Below are 20140 nucleotides of genomic sequence, written 5' to 3'. Positions count from 1 at the left end.
GCTCTGCCCTCAGCAGGGCCGATAAGTACGCCTGCGCCGGACTGTGATGCTCGGGAACCTGTGAAGCAAGCAGGAGGGTGGCATCGCAAGAAAATGGATGGCGCCGGACCTGAGAAACCCATTGGACCGGACCGCCTTGCAGGTGAGCATAATGAAACTTATTTTTTCTTATCTTTTAGGTCGGATAGGGGGCTTATCTACAGAATTATAGAATGTTTTGTATAAGTATATAAGCCCTGAAAGGTGTTGGCCGTATCTTATATCGGCCAAACCGGGTGGCAGGTTCACTTTAATGTGATGCACCACTTCTGGGACAAATGAGTGTTGCTATTTTTAGGCTGGCAAGGGACCAGTAACCATGGAGCTTCCCAGCTTGAGAATATCACCTTTGCAGGTTTCATACAATAGGAGGACCCCACATCATTTTTTTTATTTATTTATTACCGTATATACTCGAGTATAAGCCGACCCAAGTATAAGCTGACCCCCCCCTAATTTTGCCACAAAAAACTGGGAAAACCTATTGACTCGAGTATAAGCCTAGGGTGGAAATGCAGCATTTACCGGTGAATTTCAAAAACAAAAATAGATCATTATTTCCCCATAGCTGTGCCATATAGTGCTCTGCACCGTTCATATTCCCCCTTGGCTGTGCCCCATACAGTGCTCTGCACCGTTCATATTCCCCCTTGGCTGTGCCCCATACAGTGCTCTGCACTGTTCATATTCCCCCTTGGCTGTGCCCCATACAGTGCTCTGCACTGTTCATATTCCCCCTTGGCTGTGCCCCATACAGTGCTCTGCACTGTTCATATTCCCCCTTGGCTGTGCCATATAGTGCTCTGCATCGTTCAGTGCTCTGCACTGTTCATATTCCCCCTTGGCTGTGCCCCATACAGTGCTCTGCACCGTTCATATTCCCCCTTGGCTGTGCCCCATACAGTGCTCTGCACTGTTCATATTCCCCCTTGGCTGTGCCCCATACAGTGCTCTGCACCGTTCATATTCCCCCTTGGCTGTGCCCCATACAGTGCTCTGCACTGTTCATATTCCCCCTTGGCTGTGCCCCATACAGTGCTCTGCACCATTCATATTCCCCCTTGGCTGTGCCCCATACAGTTCTCTGCACCGTTCATATTCCCCCTTGGCTGTGCCCCATACAGTGCTCTGCAGCGTTCATATTCCCCCTTGGCTGTGCCCCATACAGTGCTCTGCACTGTCCATATTCCCCCTTGGCTGTGCCCCATATAGTGCTCTGCAGCGTTCATATTCCCCATAGATGCTCTACATAAATCTGTGCCATGGCCGCTGCTGCTGCAATAAAAAAAAAAACAGCCATACTCACCTCTCTTGCTTGCAGCTCCCGGCGTCCGGTCCCGGCGTCTCCCCGCTCTGACTGATCAGGCAGAGGGCGCCGCGCACACTATATGCGTCATCGCGCCCTCTGACCTGAACATTCAGAGCGGAGCGACGCAGGGAAGATGGAGGCGCCGGGAAGATGGAGCGGCGCCCGGCGGCTGGAACGTGGACAGGTGAATATTACATACTTACCTGGTCCCGACGTCCGGCTCCCTCTGCCTGTCACACGGTCTTCGGTGCCGCAGATTTTTTCTCTATGGGAGGTGGAGCCGCCTATTCATTTTTCTAATGAGCGGTTCCAAGTGACCGCTGAAGAGGGGAAGCTGCAGCACAGAAGCCCGTGGGAACGTCACCGCTGTGCTCTGCTTTCACTTTACGGCCGGCAATCAGTGAGTGCGGGAAGCAGACGGCAAGGGACAGACACCGGAATGTAAGTATGTGCTGTTTTTTTTTTTTTTACGCTGGTAACCAGGGTAAACATCGGGTTACTAAGCGCGGTCCTGCGCTTAGTAACCCGATGTTTACCCTGGTTACAAGCGAACGCATCGCTAGATCGGTGTCACACACACCGATCTAGCGATGCCAGCGGGAGATCCAGCGACGAAAGAAAGTTCCAAACGATCTGCTACGACGTACGATTCGCAGCAGGATCCCTGATCGCTGCTTCGTGTCAGACACAGCGATATCGTATGGATATCGCTGGAACGTCACGAATCGTACCGTCGTAGCGATCGAAATGGCACTGTGTGACGGTACCCTAAGCCATTCGTTTCCCTCTCCCTCAGGAATGTCTTTGTTTGCAACTGTGAAGCCAAAAATAAAGAGTAGCAAAGCATGACAATTCCTTTGTGTAGCTACAGTGGTCCTTTAAGACCAAATATATCAAAACAGGATAGTCACAGAAATAGCCTGTTCATATTTCTGGAAATCGCAGGGACAGGGCTCCTAACTAGTGGGGTTGGGGAGCCCAGTGCTTAGCTGAAAGTGAGAAATGCATTACTGCTGAACTGGGACTCCTAGCCAAGACGTGTTTCCACTTAAATTAACCTTCAGGATTTGCTAAGCATAGTGATAACGTTGTCTTTCTGCTGTGAGGTTCATACACCACAATATGTGTAAAAATGGCTTTTCATAATGTTAAGAAAGAGTATTCGGCCTCTGAGTGAGGTCACCACACTGTGAGTTTTGAGCACGGAGATAAGTGAGGGAGACCTCAGTCTTCACTAGTCTTATGTCCAAGGAACGAGCGTAGAGTCTGATCTGTCATGCACTGGGATATGTGCCCTTCCCCCACAGCACATGGTCAGCCATGATATGAAAGAACCGTTGTTAATCCCTTTTTTATTTGTAATTGTACTGTACATACAATACTTGTCTTTTATAATATCCTTTTACCCTTTTGTAAACACTACCTACCTTTTTGGAGTAAAATATGAAAAATTTAATAGCTTTGTTTCTCCTTGCTCTATAACGTACTGTCAAGTCCTCTGAAGTGAATCACGCTACTAATTTGGGTTGGATTCAGACCCTTTATTAATTAAGTAATCGGAGCTGATGGCAGCGGATTTGTCCTGTGCGTTCCTGCCTTAGTGGGAATAGTTATATCGCCCTCGCTGCATTATGCCCATCAGCCAGTACAAAGTAAGGCAGCCTTTCTGGCGACTAATTATCCTGGGTGCAGTACCCTGTCTGACCTGAGGGTAACAGGGGCGCCAGAGAGCTGCAAGTTCCAAACCGGAACTGGGAAGTGGGATATAGATAAATCCCCTTCAGAAAGAACTGGGCAACCAAACAACCCTGGTTCATGACATATTGGTGTGAGCTGTGGGGATGATAAAGTTATCCTCCTTGTGAACCGTGACATTTGCATTGGCGCGTTACATCTAATATACTCCGCCATATGCAGCACGCTGCAATTTTTTCCCTCAGCCGGAATACAGCTGAGGAAAAACTCGCAGATCTGCACTGTCTCATTGAATAACAATGGTCAGAGTGCAATACGATTTTTGTCCTGCATTGCACTCATATGCTAATATAAGCCAGCCCTAAATGTAATGTGTTCCCTCTACTGCTGTCTGTCACTGGCGGAATATTTTCATTTTCTCTGTTCTCCATACATTTACATGTTGCGCATAGAAAGCAAGATTAGAATTTCATATTGAATGAATCTATATTTTGTAGGTCGGCACAGTGGATTTACGCTTTATGCATTACAATTGGAGAAACATCTTTCAGATTGAAAGCAGTCATGCGGGACATTCCTCAGTCCTCCATTAATTTCCTGTGTTGCAGTGCCTGTGCCCTGTTGATACTTACTATGACCAGTGAGTGGCAGTCTCCTTTGGCAGCGAGCGAGTTAAGGGGATGTTGACAGATGAGAGAGAGGGACTGTTTTAAATCCCAATGGAGGCTCCCACAGGAAATTAACTCTCCATCCTGCAGTTAAATCTGACCCTTTGGCTTTGATTCAAGTAGTTCGCCAAGTGAACACCACAGAGTGTCTGTTTTTAGCAGGGCAAACTTACAGCCCAAATAGATTGTGCTTCTAGGAAGGAGCTGGGACCACAGGCTACACCCTGTGAACAAGTTGTCTGAGTGTGCTGTCAGAGGCACAGAGAGGGCCAGGATACGCGGACGCTGAGGACAAGGACCGCCTGGAAGACTGAAATCACAGCTACATCCCAGGGCTGCCCTGGAATATAGCACCAGCGGATTCTTTTTGGTATGGACCATGATCACTGTTCATCCTGGACACTTGTAGATCCACCTCACTGAAGGGAGAATGCAGTCATATTCAGGGCCCTAGAAATGCCTGGAATGGATCTGGCACTGAAACTTTACCTCTGATCTTTTACTTAAGAATTCTTCCAAACACTGACTACCTGGACCGAAAATCAATTGCCATTGGAATGCTATTCTCTCGAAATTCTAGGTGTGACCTACCCCTTATTCAGCTTTTTTCCCCCCTAATGTTTAGCACTGCAGTTCTGTTATGGATGTGTTCGCAGCTCGCAGTCCTCACACAGCTCGGCCAGTTTTCAGCATACCTTTCGGGATGGCTCTTTTATCCACATTCTATATTTTCATATTAATCCGGGTTTAATCTGTTGAACTGTAATTCTTCCCAAGAAAACCTGTAAACTTTCTGGGATTTACTGAATTTAAAGTCTTTTCTCCCTAATGCAGCAGCCATTGGTTGTTTACATCTGCAGCTCCGTTTCATGATGTCATTTCTTTAAAAAAAAAAAAAAAAACAAACTTATTTTTTCTGGTCTCAGAAGAAAAATGTGTGCTTTATGCCAGTTGGTGTTTTTAGAAGAAAGTAGCAATGCTGAAATGATTGCCAATACAAGAACCCACAATATGTGTGTCTGGAGGAGCAGAGCTGGGGTCTGTACAGGCGCACAACTGTCCTGAGATGGTTTATCTGGTGGGACCAGCAGCTCAGGAGGGGATAGTGGAATGTCCGCCACTGGCACACAGTCACATCTGCTCTACTGCAAGGACCTGGATTCTTTATATTTTGAAGTTACCCTTTCATATTTTCCTTTCCTTGTCTGTTTTTGGAGTATGAATTTTGTAAATATGAAACGATTTCAAGCATGGAAGAACTCCCTACCTTTTATGTCTTATTTTAATATTTATACAGTAAGTACTATATTTGCTGCTTGTCATGCTGTTATAGTTTTCATACAGTATATACTACCCTGTACCTTAGATTTATGATTGAAATTGTGCTTTGGTAAAATTGTGGACAAATTAATTTTTATCATCAAAATTCTAAAAATAATCCTAGTTGTATTTTTGTATAGTTATGTCAAGTATGTATTCTTTAATCTGTTGTCTGTAATTACTACAAGTGCCTATTGTGCAATTACTATTCTTTACTACATATACTGAACACTATTCATTTATTTTACTCACTTGCATAGTGCCATTAATTCCACACCGACACTACTCCATTTGGGCTCACAATATAGATTCTGTATCAGTATGTTTTTGGAGTGTGGGAGAAAATCGAAGTACCCAGAGAAAACCAACCTAAACATGGAGAGAACATACAAACTCCTTGCAGATGTCGTCCTTGCTGGGATTTGAACCTAGGACCCGAGAGCTGCACGGCAGCAGTGCTAACCACTGAGCCACCGTGCGTGTTGCTAATAAGTCAGTTTAAAGCTCATTTGAGATGGTCTTCGAAAGGTTGCCCAAGCAGATATTATTAATGACATATCAGTATTAGGACAGGTGGTCAGTATCAGATTGGCTGTGGTCAGCCATCCAGCACCCCCACCGATCAGCTGTTTGCTCCATCGGCGGCTGGATGTAAAATATTGAGTGGAGCTAAACAACGCCACTCTGTTTTAATGTGTTTTCTACTCTGATGCCGCTATCTCTTAATTTATAATTGAGTCTGAGCTGGTAGGAGGATACTAAATACTCTGACATGTCCCATACACCACACACAGCAGGATTTTTGCTCTTCATTCCTTGTGAGCACACAAAGAAAAGTGGCTACATGGAGGATATTATTCAGCATTCCTCTGCTGTGTGGATGTGATTCCAGCACTAAGTAGAGGTAAAAGACTTGTCAGAAAGCTCAGCATGACCTGCCAGTGGCTGACTTCTTACACTGTTCCTCAATTCTCCTGACTCCCTCCTCTCTCCATAAAGTAAAATAGGAGGCTTAACCTGAAGTAATGTGGCACTCAGTCTTGTCTTGAGATGTTTATTTTTGAGTGGATCAAGATGCAGCAAGGTGGAGAAGTGGCTATTAAGTGGAGCAAGAAGCCAATTTTTTTGATATGTTACAAAGTTTGTTATATTTTCCTGTACTATTCATTTATGCCAGGTTTGTTGAAAGCACATTTTCCATTTATAATTAAAATGGTAAATTCTTTTCCCCCCAACATGATCTGTCCTGTGAGAGGCAGAGACCCTTAAAGGGCCACTGTCACCCCCCTCCAGCCATTATAAACTAAAAGAACCACCTTGTGCAGCAGTAATGCTGCATTCTAACAAGGTGGCTCTTTTAGTTTTAGGTTCAAGTATACCCCAAATAAAGCGTTTTTATACTTAGCTACAATTCCTGTCTCTAGCCAGGGAGGCGGGTCCTCACTCCCCAGCTCTAACCGCTCCTCTGCCGTCACTCCAATCTTCCTGCGCTTTCGGCGCCTTCCCCTCAGCGCTGTGTATGTTTCAAAGCCGGCGCCTGCGCAGTGTACTGCTGTGCTGCACAGACGCAGTAAGCTCTGGCCTTCTGATGTCCCAGCCAGGCTTGCAGACTGCGCCTGCGCGGGCATTGCGGCCAGCCACCTTTGGAATCCCCGCACTGTGTTATGCATTATGCACAATGTGCGGGTGGGGATTCCAAAGGTGGCTGGCCGCAATGCCCGCGCAGTCTGCAAGCCTGGCTGGGACGTCAGACGGCCAGAGCTTGCTGCTTCTGCGCAGCACAGCAGTACACTGTGCACGCGCCGGTTTTGAAACGTACACAGCGCTGAGGGGGCGGCGCAGGAAGATTGGAGTGACGGCAGAGGAGTGGTTAGAGCTGGGGAGTGAGGACCCGCCTCCCTGGCTAGAGACCGGAATTGTGGCTAAGTATAAAAACGCTTTATTTGGGGTATACTTGAACCTAAAACTAAAAGAGCCACCTTGTTAGAATGCAGAATTACTGCTGCACAAGGTGGATCTTTTAGTTTATAACGGCTGGAGGGGGTGACAGTGGCCCTTTAAATAGCATTTGATGATTGTTGATTTTCACGGGATTGGACAATGTTCAGCCTGTTTGGCCATTATGTGTATTTAGGTCTTAAAAATTAGTGATCCTTATTAGAACTGCTTAAATATTTCTAACAGTGAGAATTATGTGTTGGTGCTGAGAGCTCCTGGATCCCCCCTTTCCTCCAGACTATATAACCGCTGGACATCTTTAAATGTATTTGCAGCTGAGCACATAAGCTGCTGCGCCATTTAATGTCCATTCAGTCTCTGGAAACACTTATTGCTTTTCTCAGCTATCTCAAGCAGCCCATAGAGAAAAAATGGAGCGGGATAGGTGATATATTTTGTATTTGGCAATAGCTCTTTAAAATAAAAGTATTTGCAAAGCCCAGATCACCCGTTCATAGACATATTTCTAATTCTTTGGGGAGCATACAGAAGTTATACAGCAGTCAATGGTATATGCTGCTTTTTATGAAATATGTGTAAAATTCTATCCCTAAGTTGCAAATTAAAGGGTCCTGTCACGGGACTACCGCGACAGAGAGGTTCCAGAGAACCGCAGCTCTCTGGGCCTCGTTCACACACAGTGAACAGAAGCTCTTCACCTGTATTCTGACCTAGCTGCTTTGTGCCAGCAGTGCAGGAGTTAACCTTATTGTTAAAGGGACGCTGTCACCTGAATTTGGAGGGAACAATCTTCAGCCATGGAGGCGGGGTTTTGGGGTTTTTGATTCACCCTTTCCTTACCCGCTGGCTGCATGCTGGCTGCAATATTGGATTGAAGTTCATTCTCTGTCCTCCATAGTACACGCCTGCGCAAGGCAACCCCGCCTCCATGGCTGAAGATTGTTCCCTCCAAATTCAGGTGACAGTGTCCCTTTAAGTTGCTGAGAGCTGGGTCTCTCAGCTGAAGTGGATTTTGTAATCTGATCCTCTATATAGACCCAGTCCTGACTTCAGGTAGTGTCAGTGATCAGTTCTACTGCCTGGCTTGGAGGTTGAAGGAGCGTAGTGTTGGTGTTGGAGGTTTATTTACAGAGATTGGTGTCTGCAGTTTTGGTTGCATGTTAAACCTGTTTTCCTTCCTAAGTTTATTCCTTCTCTTCCCTTCTCTGTGTTTCCTCTGTGGTTGTGTGAGCATTTGGTGAGTTTGAGACTTTTAGTTACCTTGTCTGTATACCCTGTTATTTGTTGTATTATTACACTGGTGCAATCCACCTCCTTTGGGGGAGAGGGGGCCCCTGATAGGGCCTGCACAGGAGACAGGGATACGCTGGCGGCTCGGGCCTCCTAACCATCATAGGTACCCCCAAGATAAGGGAAAGCCAGGGCCCCATTTAAGTGGTAGGGACAGGTGCGGGTTCCAGTACGCCGTCCTGCCCCTTTATTGCCGTTTACGGCGTGACTGGGCCATAGTGATCACACTATTGAGGATGGAGTGGGTGCAGTTGGCACAGTTTAGTGGTGTCACTTTTCGGGCTAAGATGGCACTTTTCATTTAGAAACTTTAGTTGTACAGTTATTGGGCACAGCTCAGTTATTATAAGAGGCATGTTGTGTGTGTATGACATAATGTAAATATTTACGTGTACAATATGGCCATATGTTATGTGGCATACCATGGTGTTACCATTAGTAAAAAGTCTTATGCTACGCTTTCATTTTATGGAGATTTGCCGTACATTCTTTATTTTAGAGTTTCACTCTGACATTGATATGGGTATTGGTTGCAATTCATGTAGATTTAGGTGTCTTCATTTCTGGCTGTCAAGTGTTCTAATATTATAGGTGTAATCTGGATATCTAGAAACAACCGCAAGGTATGCTAGAATATTTCTGTCCAACTGGAAGTTTTGCCAGTACTAGCTACTTCTGGAAACCTCCATAATGCAGCATCTGATTGAGCATGGCACAATTATTTCTTTCTGAAACGCACAGCAAAAACCTCTGTATACCTGGTATCGAAAAACTGAATAGAGATTTGTGTAGCCACACTTGTGTTTGGCTCAAACTGCGCAAGTGAATCGAGCCTAATAAGATCAGGTCCAGATCTAATTCACATGGTGCAGTTTGGTAAAGTGCTTTACTTACGTTTTTTAATTCATACCAGGATTGTTAACCACCTCCTAACCTTGCAATTTAACTTTTTGCGCTTCTCACTCTTCTCCTTCTTCCAAGAGGCGGGAAAGATCTATATCTTGGTACTTTGTTACCATCTTTTCAGTTAGCCATTAAAATGTATCAACCCCTGAGAACTCTCATTTCTAAATATTCTGCCAAGAGCCATAACTTTTTAATTTTTCCGTCAATATGGCCATGTGAGGGCATGTTTATTGCGGGACAAGTAGTACTTTTGAATGACTCCATAGATTTTGCAATATACTGTACTTGAAAATGGGAAAAAAATTCCAAGTGCAGTGAAATTGCAAAAATTGTGCAATTTTACAATTTTTTTTTTGGGGGGGTTGTTTATTTACCATGTTCACTATACTGTAAAACTCACCTGGTAATATAATTCTCCGGGTGAGTGTGAGTACGCAGATACAAAACATGTATAGCTTCTTTTTTATCTAAGTGATGAAAACAAATTCTGAAAGTTGTAAGAAACATTTTTTCCGCTTTTGTTACCATTTTCCAAGAACCGTAGCATTTTAATTTTTCGGGATCAGGAGATGGGTGAGGGCTTATTTTTTGCAGGCCTGAGTGGACGTTTTTATCAATACCATTTTTAGGGTACCGTATTTTTCGGACTATAAGACGCAACAGACCAAAAAACACACCTAGATTTTGGAGCACGATAATTGGAAAAAAAATTGGAAGCAAAAAAATGTGGTCGTGACCCTCTATTATGTTATAGGGGTAATGTTTAGACGCATAGCCACCTCATCCCCATCCTGGTAAACATGGCCCCTCATTCCCATTCCGGTATACATGGCCCCCATCCTGGTATATATGGCCCCCATCACACTGCACAGATTAAAAAACAGACCTTTCTACTTACCTTCCCTCCGCTCCCTCGCAGCGTGGCAGTGTTCTAATGCCGGCAACTGATTTCAGATTGTAAACCGCGCATTACAGTGACGTCATGTGCTGCTTACATGCCAAGGTCAGCTGCCGGACCTTTGATTTACAGTTGTGGCCAAAAGTATTGACAGCCTGCAATTCTGTCAGACAATACTCAGTTTCTTCCTGAAAATGATTACAATCACAAATTCTTTGGTATTATTATCTTCATTTAATTTGTCTTAAATGAAAAAACACAAAAGAGAATGAAGCAAAAAGCAAAACATTGATCATTTCACACAAAACTCCAAAAATGGGCCAGACAAAAGTATTGGCACCCTCAGCCTAAGGCCGGCCTCACACTAGCGTGTTTTACGGACGTAAGAGAGGTGCTGAAAATACGGATTGCATACGGTACAATGCTTCTCTATGCCCCAGCTCCTATCAGCCGTATTTTACTGATCCGTATTATACGGTGTTCTACGGCCGTAGAAAATCGCAGCATGCTGGGTTTGTCACCGTATTGCGCAAAAAATACGCCAATGAAAGTCTATGGGGGCCAGAAAAATACAGATTACACACGGACCAGCAGTGTGACTTGCGAGAAATACGCAGCGGTGTTCTATAGAAAAGCCGGCAATTCAGTGCGGTGTACAGTAAAATCACACTGACAGGTTAGAATAGAATAGCTAAAATAAATGTCTACACATAGTATAGGGGTGTGTATATATATATATATATATATATATATATATATATATATATATATATATATATATATATATATAGTCAGTGAGACACATATATGTATATATATTAATATTTCATACGGCGCTAGATAGCTTAAAAGCCGGTAATTCAATTGCCGACTTTTCCTATCTCCTTTCCAAACCCGCAAAAAAAAAGGGGATATGAGATGGTTTACTGTATGTAAACCATGTCTCATATCATGTCGGGTTTGAGAAGGAGATAGGAAAAGCCGGCAATTGAATTACCGGCTTTTAAGCTATCTAGCGCTGTATGATATATTAATATATATGTGTGTCTCACTGATTATATATATATATATATATATATATATATATATATATATATATATATATATCAGAAAACAAATGAAGAAAGGAGCAGCACAACCCCCCACCAACGTAGAGAAAATCCAAATTAACACATTCAGGTCCGCTGTAGCAGTCCGAGAGAGAGAAGGAGGTGCTATTTGCATGAAAAAAAGTCCATATGAATCCAAATAGTAAAGAAGAATCGCAAATGCACTCACCAACTGCAGTTGAAGGTGTTTATTCAAACATAAAGCAGGACATCTTCACGGCACGGGGGAGAGGGAAATGACCAAAGGGAGTGCGGCAAACAAGAGTCTTGTTTGCCGCACTCCCTTTGGTAATTTCCCTCTCCCCCGTGCCGTGAAGATGTCCTGCTTTATGTTTGAATAAACACCTTCAACTGCAGTTGGTGAGTGCATTTGCGACTCTTCTTTACTATTTGGATATATATATATATATATATATATATATATATATATATATATATATATATATACACACACACAGTGTGTGTATATGTATGTATGTGTGTATGTATGTGTATATATATATATATATATATATATATATATATATATATATATATGACAGTATATATGTTTTTACGATTTTTTTGAGAACATGGATCCATTGTATGTCCGTATGTCGGTTTTGCAAGCCTGCGAGAAAATCGTACAGTACGGATGCCATACGGATTACATACGGAGGATGCCATGCGCATAATACGCTGACACACCCTGCCTACGGATGAGATACGGACCACTATTTTGGGGACTTTTCAGCGTATTACTGCCGTACATTACGGACCGTATTTTTATACGCTGAGTGTGAGGCCGGCCTAATATTTGGTTGCACAACCTTTAGCCAAAATAACTGCGACCAACTGCTTCCGGTAACCATCAATGAGTTTCTTACAATGCTCTGCTGGAATTTTAGACCATTCTTCTTTGGCAAACTGCTCCAGGTCCCTGATATTTGAAGGGTGCCTTCTCCAAACTGCCATTTTTAGATCTCTCCACAGGTGTTCTATGGGATTCAGGTCTGGACTCATTGCTGGCCACCTTAGAAGTCTCCAGTGCTTTCTCTCAAACCATTTTTTAGTGCTTTTTGAAGTGTGTTTTGGGTCATTGTCCTGCTGGAAGACCCATGACCTCTGAGGGAGACCCAGCTTTCTCACACTGGGCCCTACATTATGCTGCAAAATTTGTTGGTAGTCTTCAGAGATCATAATGCCATGCACACGGTCAAGCAGTCCAGTGCCAGAGGCAGCAAAGCAACCCCAAAACATCAGGGAACCTGTGCCATGTTTGACTGTAGTGACCGTGTTCTTTTCTTTGAATGCCTCTTTTTTTCTCCTGTAAACTCTATGTTGATGCCTTTGCCCAAAAAGCTCTACTTTTGTCTCATCTGACCAGAAAACATTTTTCCAAAACGTTGTAGGCTTTTTCAGGCAAGTTTTGGCAAACTCCAGCCTGGCTTTTTTATGTCTCGGGGTAAGAAGTGGGGTCTTGCTGGGTCTCCTACCATACAGTCCCTTTTCATTCAGATGCCGACGGTTAGTACGGGTTGACACTGTTGTACCCTCGGACTGCAGGGCAGCTTGAACTTGTTTAGATGTTAGTCGAGGTTCTTTATCCAACATCCGCACAATCTTGCGTTGAAATCTCTTGTCAATTTTTCTTTTCCGTCCACATCTAGGGAGGTTAGCCACAGTGCCATGGGCTTTAAACTTCTTGATGACACTGCGCACCGTACATACAGATACAGGAACATTCAGGTCTTTGGAGATGGACTTGTAGCCTTGAGATTGCTCATGCTTCCTCACAATTTGGTTTCTCAAGTCCTCAGACAGTTCTTTGGTCTTCTTTCTTTTCTCCATGCTCAATGTGGTGCACACAAGGACACAGGACAGAGGTTGAGTCAACTTTAATCCATGTAAACTGGCTGCAAGTGTGATTTAGTTATTGCCAACACCTGTTAGGTGCCACAGGTAAGTTACAGGTGCTGTTAAATACACAAATTAGAGAAGCATCACACGATTTTTCGAACAGTGCCAATACTTTTGTCCACGCCCTTTTTTATGTTTGTTGTGGAATTATATCCAATTTGGCTTTAGGACAATTCTTTTTGTGTTTTTTTCATTTAAGACAAATTAACCCCTTTACCCCCAAGTGTGGTTTGCACGTTATGGACCGGGCCAATTTTTACAATTCTGACCACTGTCCCTTTATGAGGTTATAACTCTGGAACGCTTCAACGAATCCCGGTGATTCTGACACTGTTTTCTCGTGACATATTGTACTTCATGATAGTGGTAAAATTTATTTGATATTACCTGCATTTATTTGTGAAAAAAACGGAAACATGGCGAAAATTTTGAAAATTTTGCAATTTTCCAACTTTGAATTTTTATGCAATTAAATCACAGAGATATGTCACACAAAATACTTAATAAATAACATTTCCACATGTCTACTTTACATCAGCACAATTTTGGAACCAAAATTTTTTTTTGTTAGGGAGTTATAAGGGTTAAAAGTTGACCAGCAATTTCTCATTTTTACAACACCATTTTATTTTAGGGACCACATCTCATTTGAAGTCATTTTGAGGGGTCTATATGATAGAAAATACCCAAGTGTGACACCATTCTAAAAGCTGCACCCCTCAAGGTTCTCAAAACCACATTCAAGAAGTTTATTAACCCTTCAGGTGTTTTACAGGAATTTTTGGAATGTTTAAATAAAAATTAACATTTAACTTTTGTTCACAAAAAATTTACTTCAGCTCCAATTTGTTTTATTTTGCCAAGAGTTACAGGAGAAAATGGACCCCAAACCTTGTTGTAAAATTTGTCCTGAGTACGCCGATACCCCATAAGTGGAGGTAAACCACTGTTTGGGCGCATGACAGAGCTTGGAAGCGAAGGAGCGCCATTTGACTTTTCAATGCAAAATTGACTGGAATTGAGATGGGACGCCATGTTGCGTTCGGAGAGCCACTGATGTGCCTAAACATTGAACCCCCCCACAAGTGACACCATTTTGGAAAGTAGACCCCCTAAGCTAAGGAACTTATCTAGAGGTGTGGTGAGCACTTTGACCCACCAAGTGCTTCACAGAAGTTTATAATGCAGAACCGTAAAAATAAAAAATAATTTTTGTGAAAAAAATGATCTTTTCGCCCCCGATTTTTTATTTTCCCAATAGTAAGAGAAGAAATTGGAACCAAAAAGTTGTTGTACAATTTGTCCTGAGTATGCTGATACCCCATATGTGGGGGTAAACCACTGTTTGGGCGCATGGGAGAGCTCGGAAGGGAAGGAGCGCCGTTTGACTTTTCAATGCAAAATTCACAGGAATTGAGATGAGACGCCATGTTGCGTTTGGAGAGCCACTGATGTGCCTAAATATTGAAACCCCCCACAAGTGACACCATTTTGGAAAGTAGACCCCCTAAGGAACTTATCTAGATGTGTGGTGAGCACTTTGACCCACCAAGAGCTTCACAGAAGTTTATAATGCAGAGCCGTAAAAATAAAACAAAAGTTTTTTCCCACAAATTATTTTTTAGCCCCCAGTTTTGTATTTTCCCAAGGGTAACAGGAGAAATTGGACCCCAAAATTTGTTGTCCAATTTGTCCTGAGTGCGCTGATACCCCATATGTGGGGGGGAACCACCGTTTGGGCGCATGGGAAGGCTCGGAAGGGAAGGAGCGCCATTTGAAATACAGACTTAGATGGAATGGTCTGCAGGAGTCACATTGCATTTGCAGAGCCCCTAATGTACCTAAACAGTAGAAACCCCCCACAAGTGACCCCATATTGGAAACTAGACCCCCAAAGGAACTTATCTAGATGTGTTGTGAGAACTTTGAGCCCCCAAGTGTTTCACTACAGTTTCTAACGCAGAGCCGTGAAAATTAAAAAATCTTTTTTTTCCCCACAAAACTTATTTTTTAGCCCCCAGTTTTGTATTTTCCCAAGGGTAACAGGAGAAATTGGACCCCAAAAGTTGTTGTCCAATTTGTCCTGAGTACGCTGATACCCCATATGTTGGGGTAAACTCCTGTTTGGGCACACGGGAGAGCTCGGAAGGGAAGGAGCACTGTTTTACTTTTTCAACGCAGAATTGGCTGGAATTGAGATCGGATGCCATGTCGCGTTTGGAGAGCCCCTGATGTGTCTAAACAGTGGAAACCCCCCAATTATAACTAACCCAAACACACCCCTAACCCTAATTCCAACGGTAACCCTAACCACACCTCTAACCCAGACACACCCCTAATCCTAATCCCAACCACAAATGTAATCCAAACCCTAACCCTAACTGTAGCCCCAACCCTAACTGTAGCCTTAACCCTAACTGTAGCCTTAACCCTAACTGTAGCCTTAACCCTAGCCCTAACCCTAACCCTAGCCCTAACCCTAGCCCTAATCCTAATGGGAAAATGGAAATAAATACATTTTTTAATTTTTTTTTATTTTTCCCTAACTAAGGGGGTAATGAAGGTGGGTTTGATTTACTTTTATAGCGGGTTTTTTAGCGGATTTTTATGATTGGCAGCCGTCACTCACTGAAAGACGCTTTTTATTGCAAAAAATATTTTTTGCTTTACCACATTTTGAGAGCTATAATTTTTCCATATTTGAGTCCACAGAGTCATGTGAGGTCTTGTTTTTTGCGGGACGAGTTGACGTTTTTATTGGTAACACTTTCGGGCACGTGACATTTTTTGATCGCTTTTTATTCCAATTTTTGTGAGGCAGAATTAGCAAAAACCAGCTATTCATGAATTTCTTTTGGGGGAGGCATTTATACCGTTCCGCGTTTGGTAAAATTGATAAAGCAGTTTTATTCTTCGGGTCAGTACGATTACAGCGACACCTCATTTATATCATTTTTTTAAATGTTTTGGCGCTTTTATACGATAAAAACTATTTTATAGAAAAAATAATTATTTTTGCATCGCTTTATTCTCAGGACTATAACTTTTTTATTTTTTTGCTGATGATGCTGTATGGCGGCTCGTTTTTTGCGGGACAAGATGACGCTTTCAGCGGTACTATGGTTATTTATATCTGTCTTTTTGATCGCGTGTTATTCCACTTTTTGTTCGGCGGTATGATAATAAAGCGTTGTTTTTTGCCTCGTTTTTTTTTTTTTTTCTTACGGTGTTTACTGAAAGGGTTAACTAGTGGGCCAGTTTTATAGGTCGGGTCGTTACGGACGCGGCGATACTAAATATGTGTACTTTTATTGTTTTGGTTTTTTTTTATTTATATAAAGAAATGTATTTATGGGAATAATATTTTTATTTTTTTTTTCATTATTTAGGATTTTTTTTTTTTTTTTTTTTACACACTTGTAAAAAATTTTTTTAACTTTTTTACTTTGTCCCAGGGGGGGACAATACAGATCGGTGATCTGCCAGTTTGCACAGCACTCATCTGTCAAACACCGATCTGTCAAACTGCGCTGCAGCGTTACCAAGTGCCTGCTCTGAGCATGCACTTGGTAAGCCACCTCCCTCCCTGCAGGACCCGGATCCGCGGCCATCTTGGATCCGGGACTTTCTGCAGGGAGGAGGTGAGAGACCCCCGGAGCAACGCGATCACATCGCGTTGCTGCGGGGGTCTCAGGGAAGCCCGCAGGGAGCCCCCTCCCTGCGGGAAGCTTCCCTGCACCGCCGGCACATCGCGATCATGTTTGATCGCAGTGTGCCGGGGGTTAATGTGTCGGGGGCGGTCCGTGACCGCTCCTGGCACATAGTGCCGGATGTCAGCTGCGATAAGCAGCTGACACCCGGCCGCGATCGGCCGCGCTCCCCCCGTGAGCGCGGCCGATCGCCTATGACGTACTATTCCGTCCGTGGGAAGTAAAGCCCACCCCACATGGACGGAATAGTACGTCTGATGGCAGAAAGGGCTTAAATGAAGATAATAATACCAAAGAATTTGTGTTTGCAATCATTGTAAGGAAGAAACTAAGTATTATCTGACAGAATTGCAGGGGTGTCAATACTTTGGCCACAACTGTAAATATACGTTAAAGGTCATGAAGGGGTTAAAGAAAAAGTATAGAAGAAACGTCCACTTTTTATGAAATCTAAGTTTTGTATTTTTTTTTTGTACAACCAATTTCTCCACATTCGAGAAAAATAGCCCGATTTATTCTGATCACTCTTTGATCAGAGTGAACACAAGCAAAGAGAAAAGGAGCATAAGAACAGTGCACACACAGCATGTTTAATCAATAGTGGAGGCTTTAAGACTACAAATTTAAAAGGAGAATAGACATCTAAAAACAATTAAAAACAACAGTATAAAAACATGCAAAAAATGGCGAGAAGGCAAAAAATATTCTCTATGTACAATACAATATTTAATAATGATTTTGAATAAAGAGTCCACCACCAGAGGGATCACAATAAGAAATGGTGAATTAATGAGAGAACTAATAAGGCAGAAATCTGCCCAGCAGTGAGATGTGAGTATCACATGAGTAGGAAAGCACTCCCATTCACATCAGCATCACATGATAATGAACAAAAACATGCATAAGTCTAAGTTCACATTAGCGTTGTGCGCCGCAGCGTCGTCGCCGCAACGCACAACGCAAACAAAAACGCACCAAAACGCATGTACAACGCAGCGTTTTGCGCCGCATGCGTTCAACGCATGCGTCGCAAAACGCTGCGGGTTTTTGAAACGCAGTTGCGTTTTTACCAAAAAACGCAGCGTTTTTAGACGCATGCGTTTTTGTGCAGTGAGTCATTCATCATCCCCCACCCACAATAAAAAGTGTCTACACAATAGATAAAGAACCACCAATGGCTAGAAGAGGGTTGGTGTTAACAAATGTGTATATACCCTGGCAGAGATGAATTCCTCACATTTTGCTGGTATTCATGATGGAGCGAACCATGAACAGTATCTACATGGATATGGAGATGGAATTTGCCTTGGCTCATGCCTATGCTGTTGCATGTTTTAATGAAAGGGAAAGGGAAAGACGGAGATGGAGTCGTCGCCGCCGCTTTTGGATCCACCCTATAGTTGAAGTCCGGGAGAGTCGTGGAGCATACCATTGCTTGTTTGGCGAACTGAATGACAACCGGGAAAAATATTTCGAATATACCCGGATGTCACAGGAGAGCTTCCGCTATCTTCTGCGTCGGGTGGAAGGATCCATTAGCAGGCAGGACACGCAGCTCCGGAGAGCTATTTCCGCAGAGGAACGGCTGCTGGTGACTCTACGGTACGTTGCTGTTTGAATGACTGTGATATCTATTTACTTTTTATTTTATTTTATTAATTTTTTTCAATTGTAATGGTCAATGTACTTTTATAAATTATAATGTGCTTTATTCAAAATTTCTTTATCTTCTTTGCAGTTTCCTGGCTACCGGAGAAACGTTTAGGTCACTTCATTTTCAATTCCGGATTGGAGTCTCCACTCTTTCAGGAATTATTGCTGAGACATGCCGCGCTTTGTGGGATAATCTCCGGGAGGAATATTTACCTGTCCCTACAAGTGCAATCTGGGAGGCCAACGCACAGAAATTCAACCAAGTGTGTAATTTTCCAAACTGTATTGGCGCTGTCGATGGAAAGCACATTCGGATTACCAAGCCTGCAAAAAGTGGATCCCTTTTCTACAATTATAAAAAATATTTTTCAACTGTTCTCATGGCAATTGCCGGTGCGGACTGCCGTTTTCTCGCAGTGGACATTGGTGCATTTGGGCGTGCAAATGACTCGCGCACATTTAAAGAGTCGGATATGGGCCAAAAGTTATATGGAAACAATTTTAATTTCCCACAGCCACGACCTCTTCCCCACACCGAAGGCCCGGCGATGCCATTTGTTGTGGTAGGGGATGAGGCATTCCAAATGTCTGCCAACCTATTGAAACCCTACTCCAGTCGGGGCTTGGACCATACAAAAAGGGTTTTCAATTACAGACTGTCCAGGGCCAGAAGGACTGTGGAGTGCGCCTTTGGCATCCTCGTTTCCAAATGGCGGATATTGGGATCGGCCATTAATCTTAAAATTGAAACAGTGGATGAGGTGGTGAAGGCTTGTGTGGTTCTCCACAATTTCATTATGGCCAAAGAGAGAATAAATGTTGAACTGGATGAACCCATAGCCAACCCCTTGCCCGATTACCATGATCATCCTCTGAGGACAAGTGTGGAAATTGCGCAGATGCGTGATCGTTTTGCGGCCTATTTTGTGTCAGATGTTGGCCGTGTGTCATGGCAAGATCAAATGGTGTAGTAATGTTACTTTTGGACTGTCTTCTGATTGTAACTACACCAATAATACCTCTACTGTGACAGTTAGAAATATATTAAAAAAAAATAATTTTCCATTAAATGTGCAATCAAAGTTCCGTTTAGGTTGGTTTGGTATATGTCAAATTTTGCATCTAAGTATAGTTCACAAATTTAATGTTCCTATAAAAACTTGAACCTGTTGTTTTTAAAATATTAAAGAAAAAAGTTTTTAAATTCTATACCGATTCAAATTCAATTTTTATACCATAATATTACATATACTTGTTTGTCTGATCGACCTTTGTGTTTTACCTGATAAGCAACGATAACAGCGATGTTTTTCAATTGAAACCAGGGTAAATATCTGAAGCGTGGCCCTGCGCTTATCAACATGATGTACGTGGGCCTCTGCATCGTTGTTCGCTGGAGAGATGTCTGTGACAGCTCTCCAGGGACCAACCAGCGGACGCTGCAGTGATCTGCATCATTGTCTGTTTCGCTGCTGCATTAAGTGTGAACACCTCATACACTTTAGTGTTTGTGAACACCTCATACAGCAATGAGAGACACCCAAAAAAAGACAAACTAAAAATTGAAAAAATAGTGTCTGACATTGCATATATGAGGTGTTTGAAGCACAAAATATGTGTAGACAGCACATGGCGTGATTTGCCGAGAAAAATTCTGGAAAATAATAGCATAAATAATAACAAAT

General features: G+C 42.9%; 2 protein-coding genes across 8 annotated transcripts in view; both read left to right on the top strand.

The window, feature by feature from the left end:
* TNK2 (tyrosine kinase non receptor 2) overlaps positions 1-20140 on the top strand; it is a 348026-nt gene that overhangs the window by 231900 nt on the left and 95986 nt on the right. For 2 of the 6 annotated variants that reach the window (XM_069727059.1, XM_069727060.1), the window contains exon 1: positions 3821-5007. The exons of 3 other annotated variants lie outside the window; for them this stretch is intronic. In XM_069727059.1, the coding sequence (XP_069583160.1) occupies positions 4822-5007 (186 nt within the window). In that variant the 5' untranslated portion in view covers positions 3821-4821. Of the gene's footprint in view, positions 1-3817; positions 5008-20140 lie in introns of those variants that run through there. One more of the 6 variants, XM_069727058.1, reaches the window with a different exon arrangement.
* Positions 17748-20137, top strand: LOC138638073 (uncharacterized). Of its 2 annotated transcripts, XR_011312448.1 has the most exons (3): positions 17748-18404; positions 18541-19959; positions 20052-20137. XR_011312448.1 is itself a non-coding variant. In XM_069727057.1 (2 exons), the coding sequence occupies exons 1-2, from the start codon at positions 18055-18057 to the stop codon at positions 19424-19426; spliced, it is 1236 nt and encodes a 411-aa protein (XP_069583158.1). In that variant the 5' UTR covers positions 17748-18054; the 3' UTR covers positions 19427-20037. The 2 variants fall into 2 exon arrangements, 1 of the variants encoding a protein (XP_069583158.1); XM_069727057.1 differs by lacking the exon at positions 20052-20137 and having other exon boundaries at positions 18541-20037.

The sequence above is a fragment of the Ranitomeya imitator genome, chromosome 5, assembly GCF_032444005.1.
Source record: "Ranitomeya imitator isolate aRanImi1 chromosome 5, aRanImi1.pri, whole genome shotgun sequence".
Lineage (NCBI taxonomy): Eukaryota > Metazoa > Chordata > Amphibia > Anura > Dendrobatidae > Ranitomeya > Ranitomeya imitator.
The sequence above is the reverse complement of the archived record's forward strand: the minus strand, read 5'-3'. Positions and strand labels throughout refer to the sequence as shown.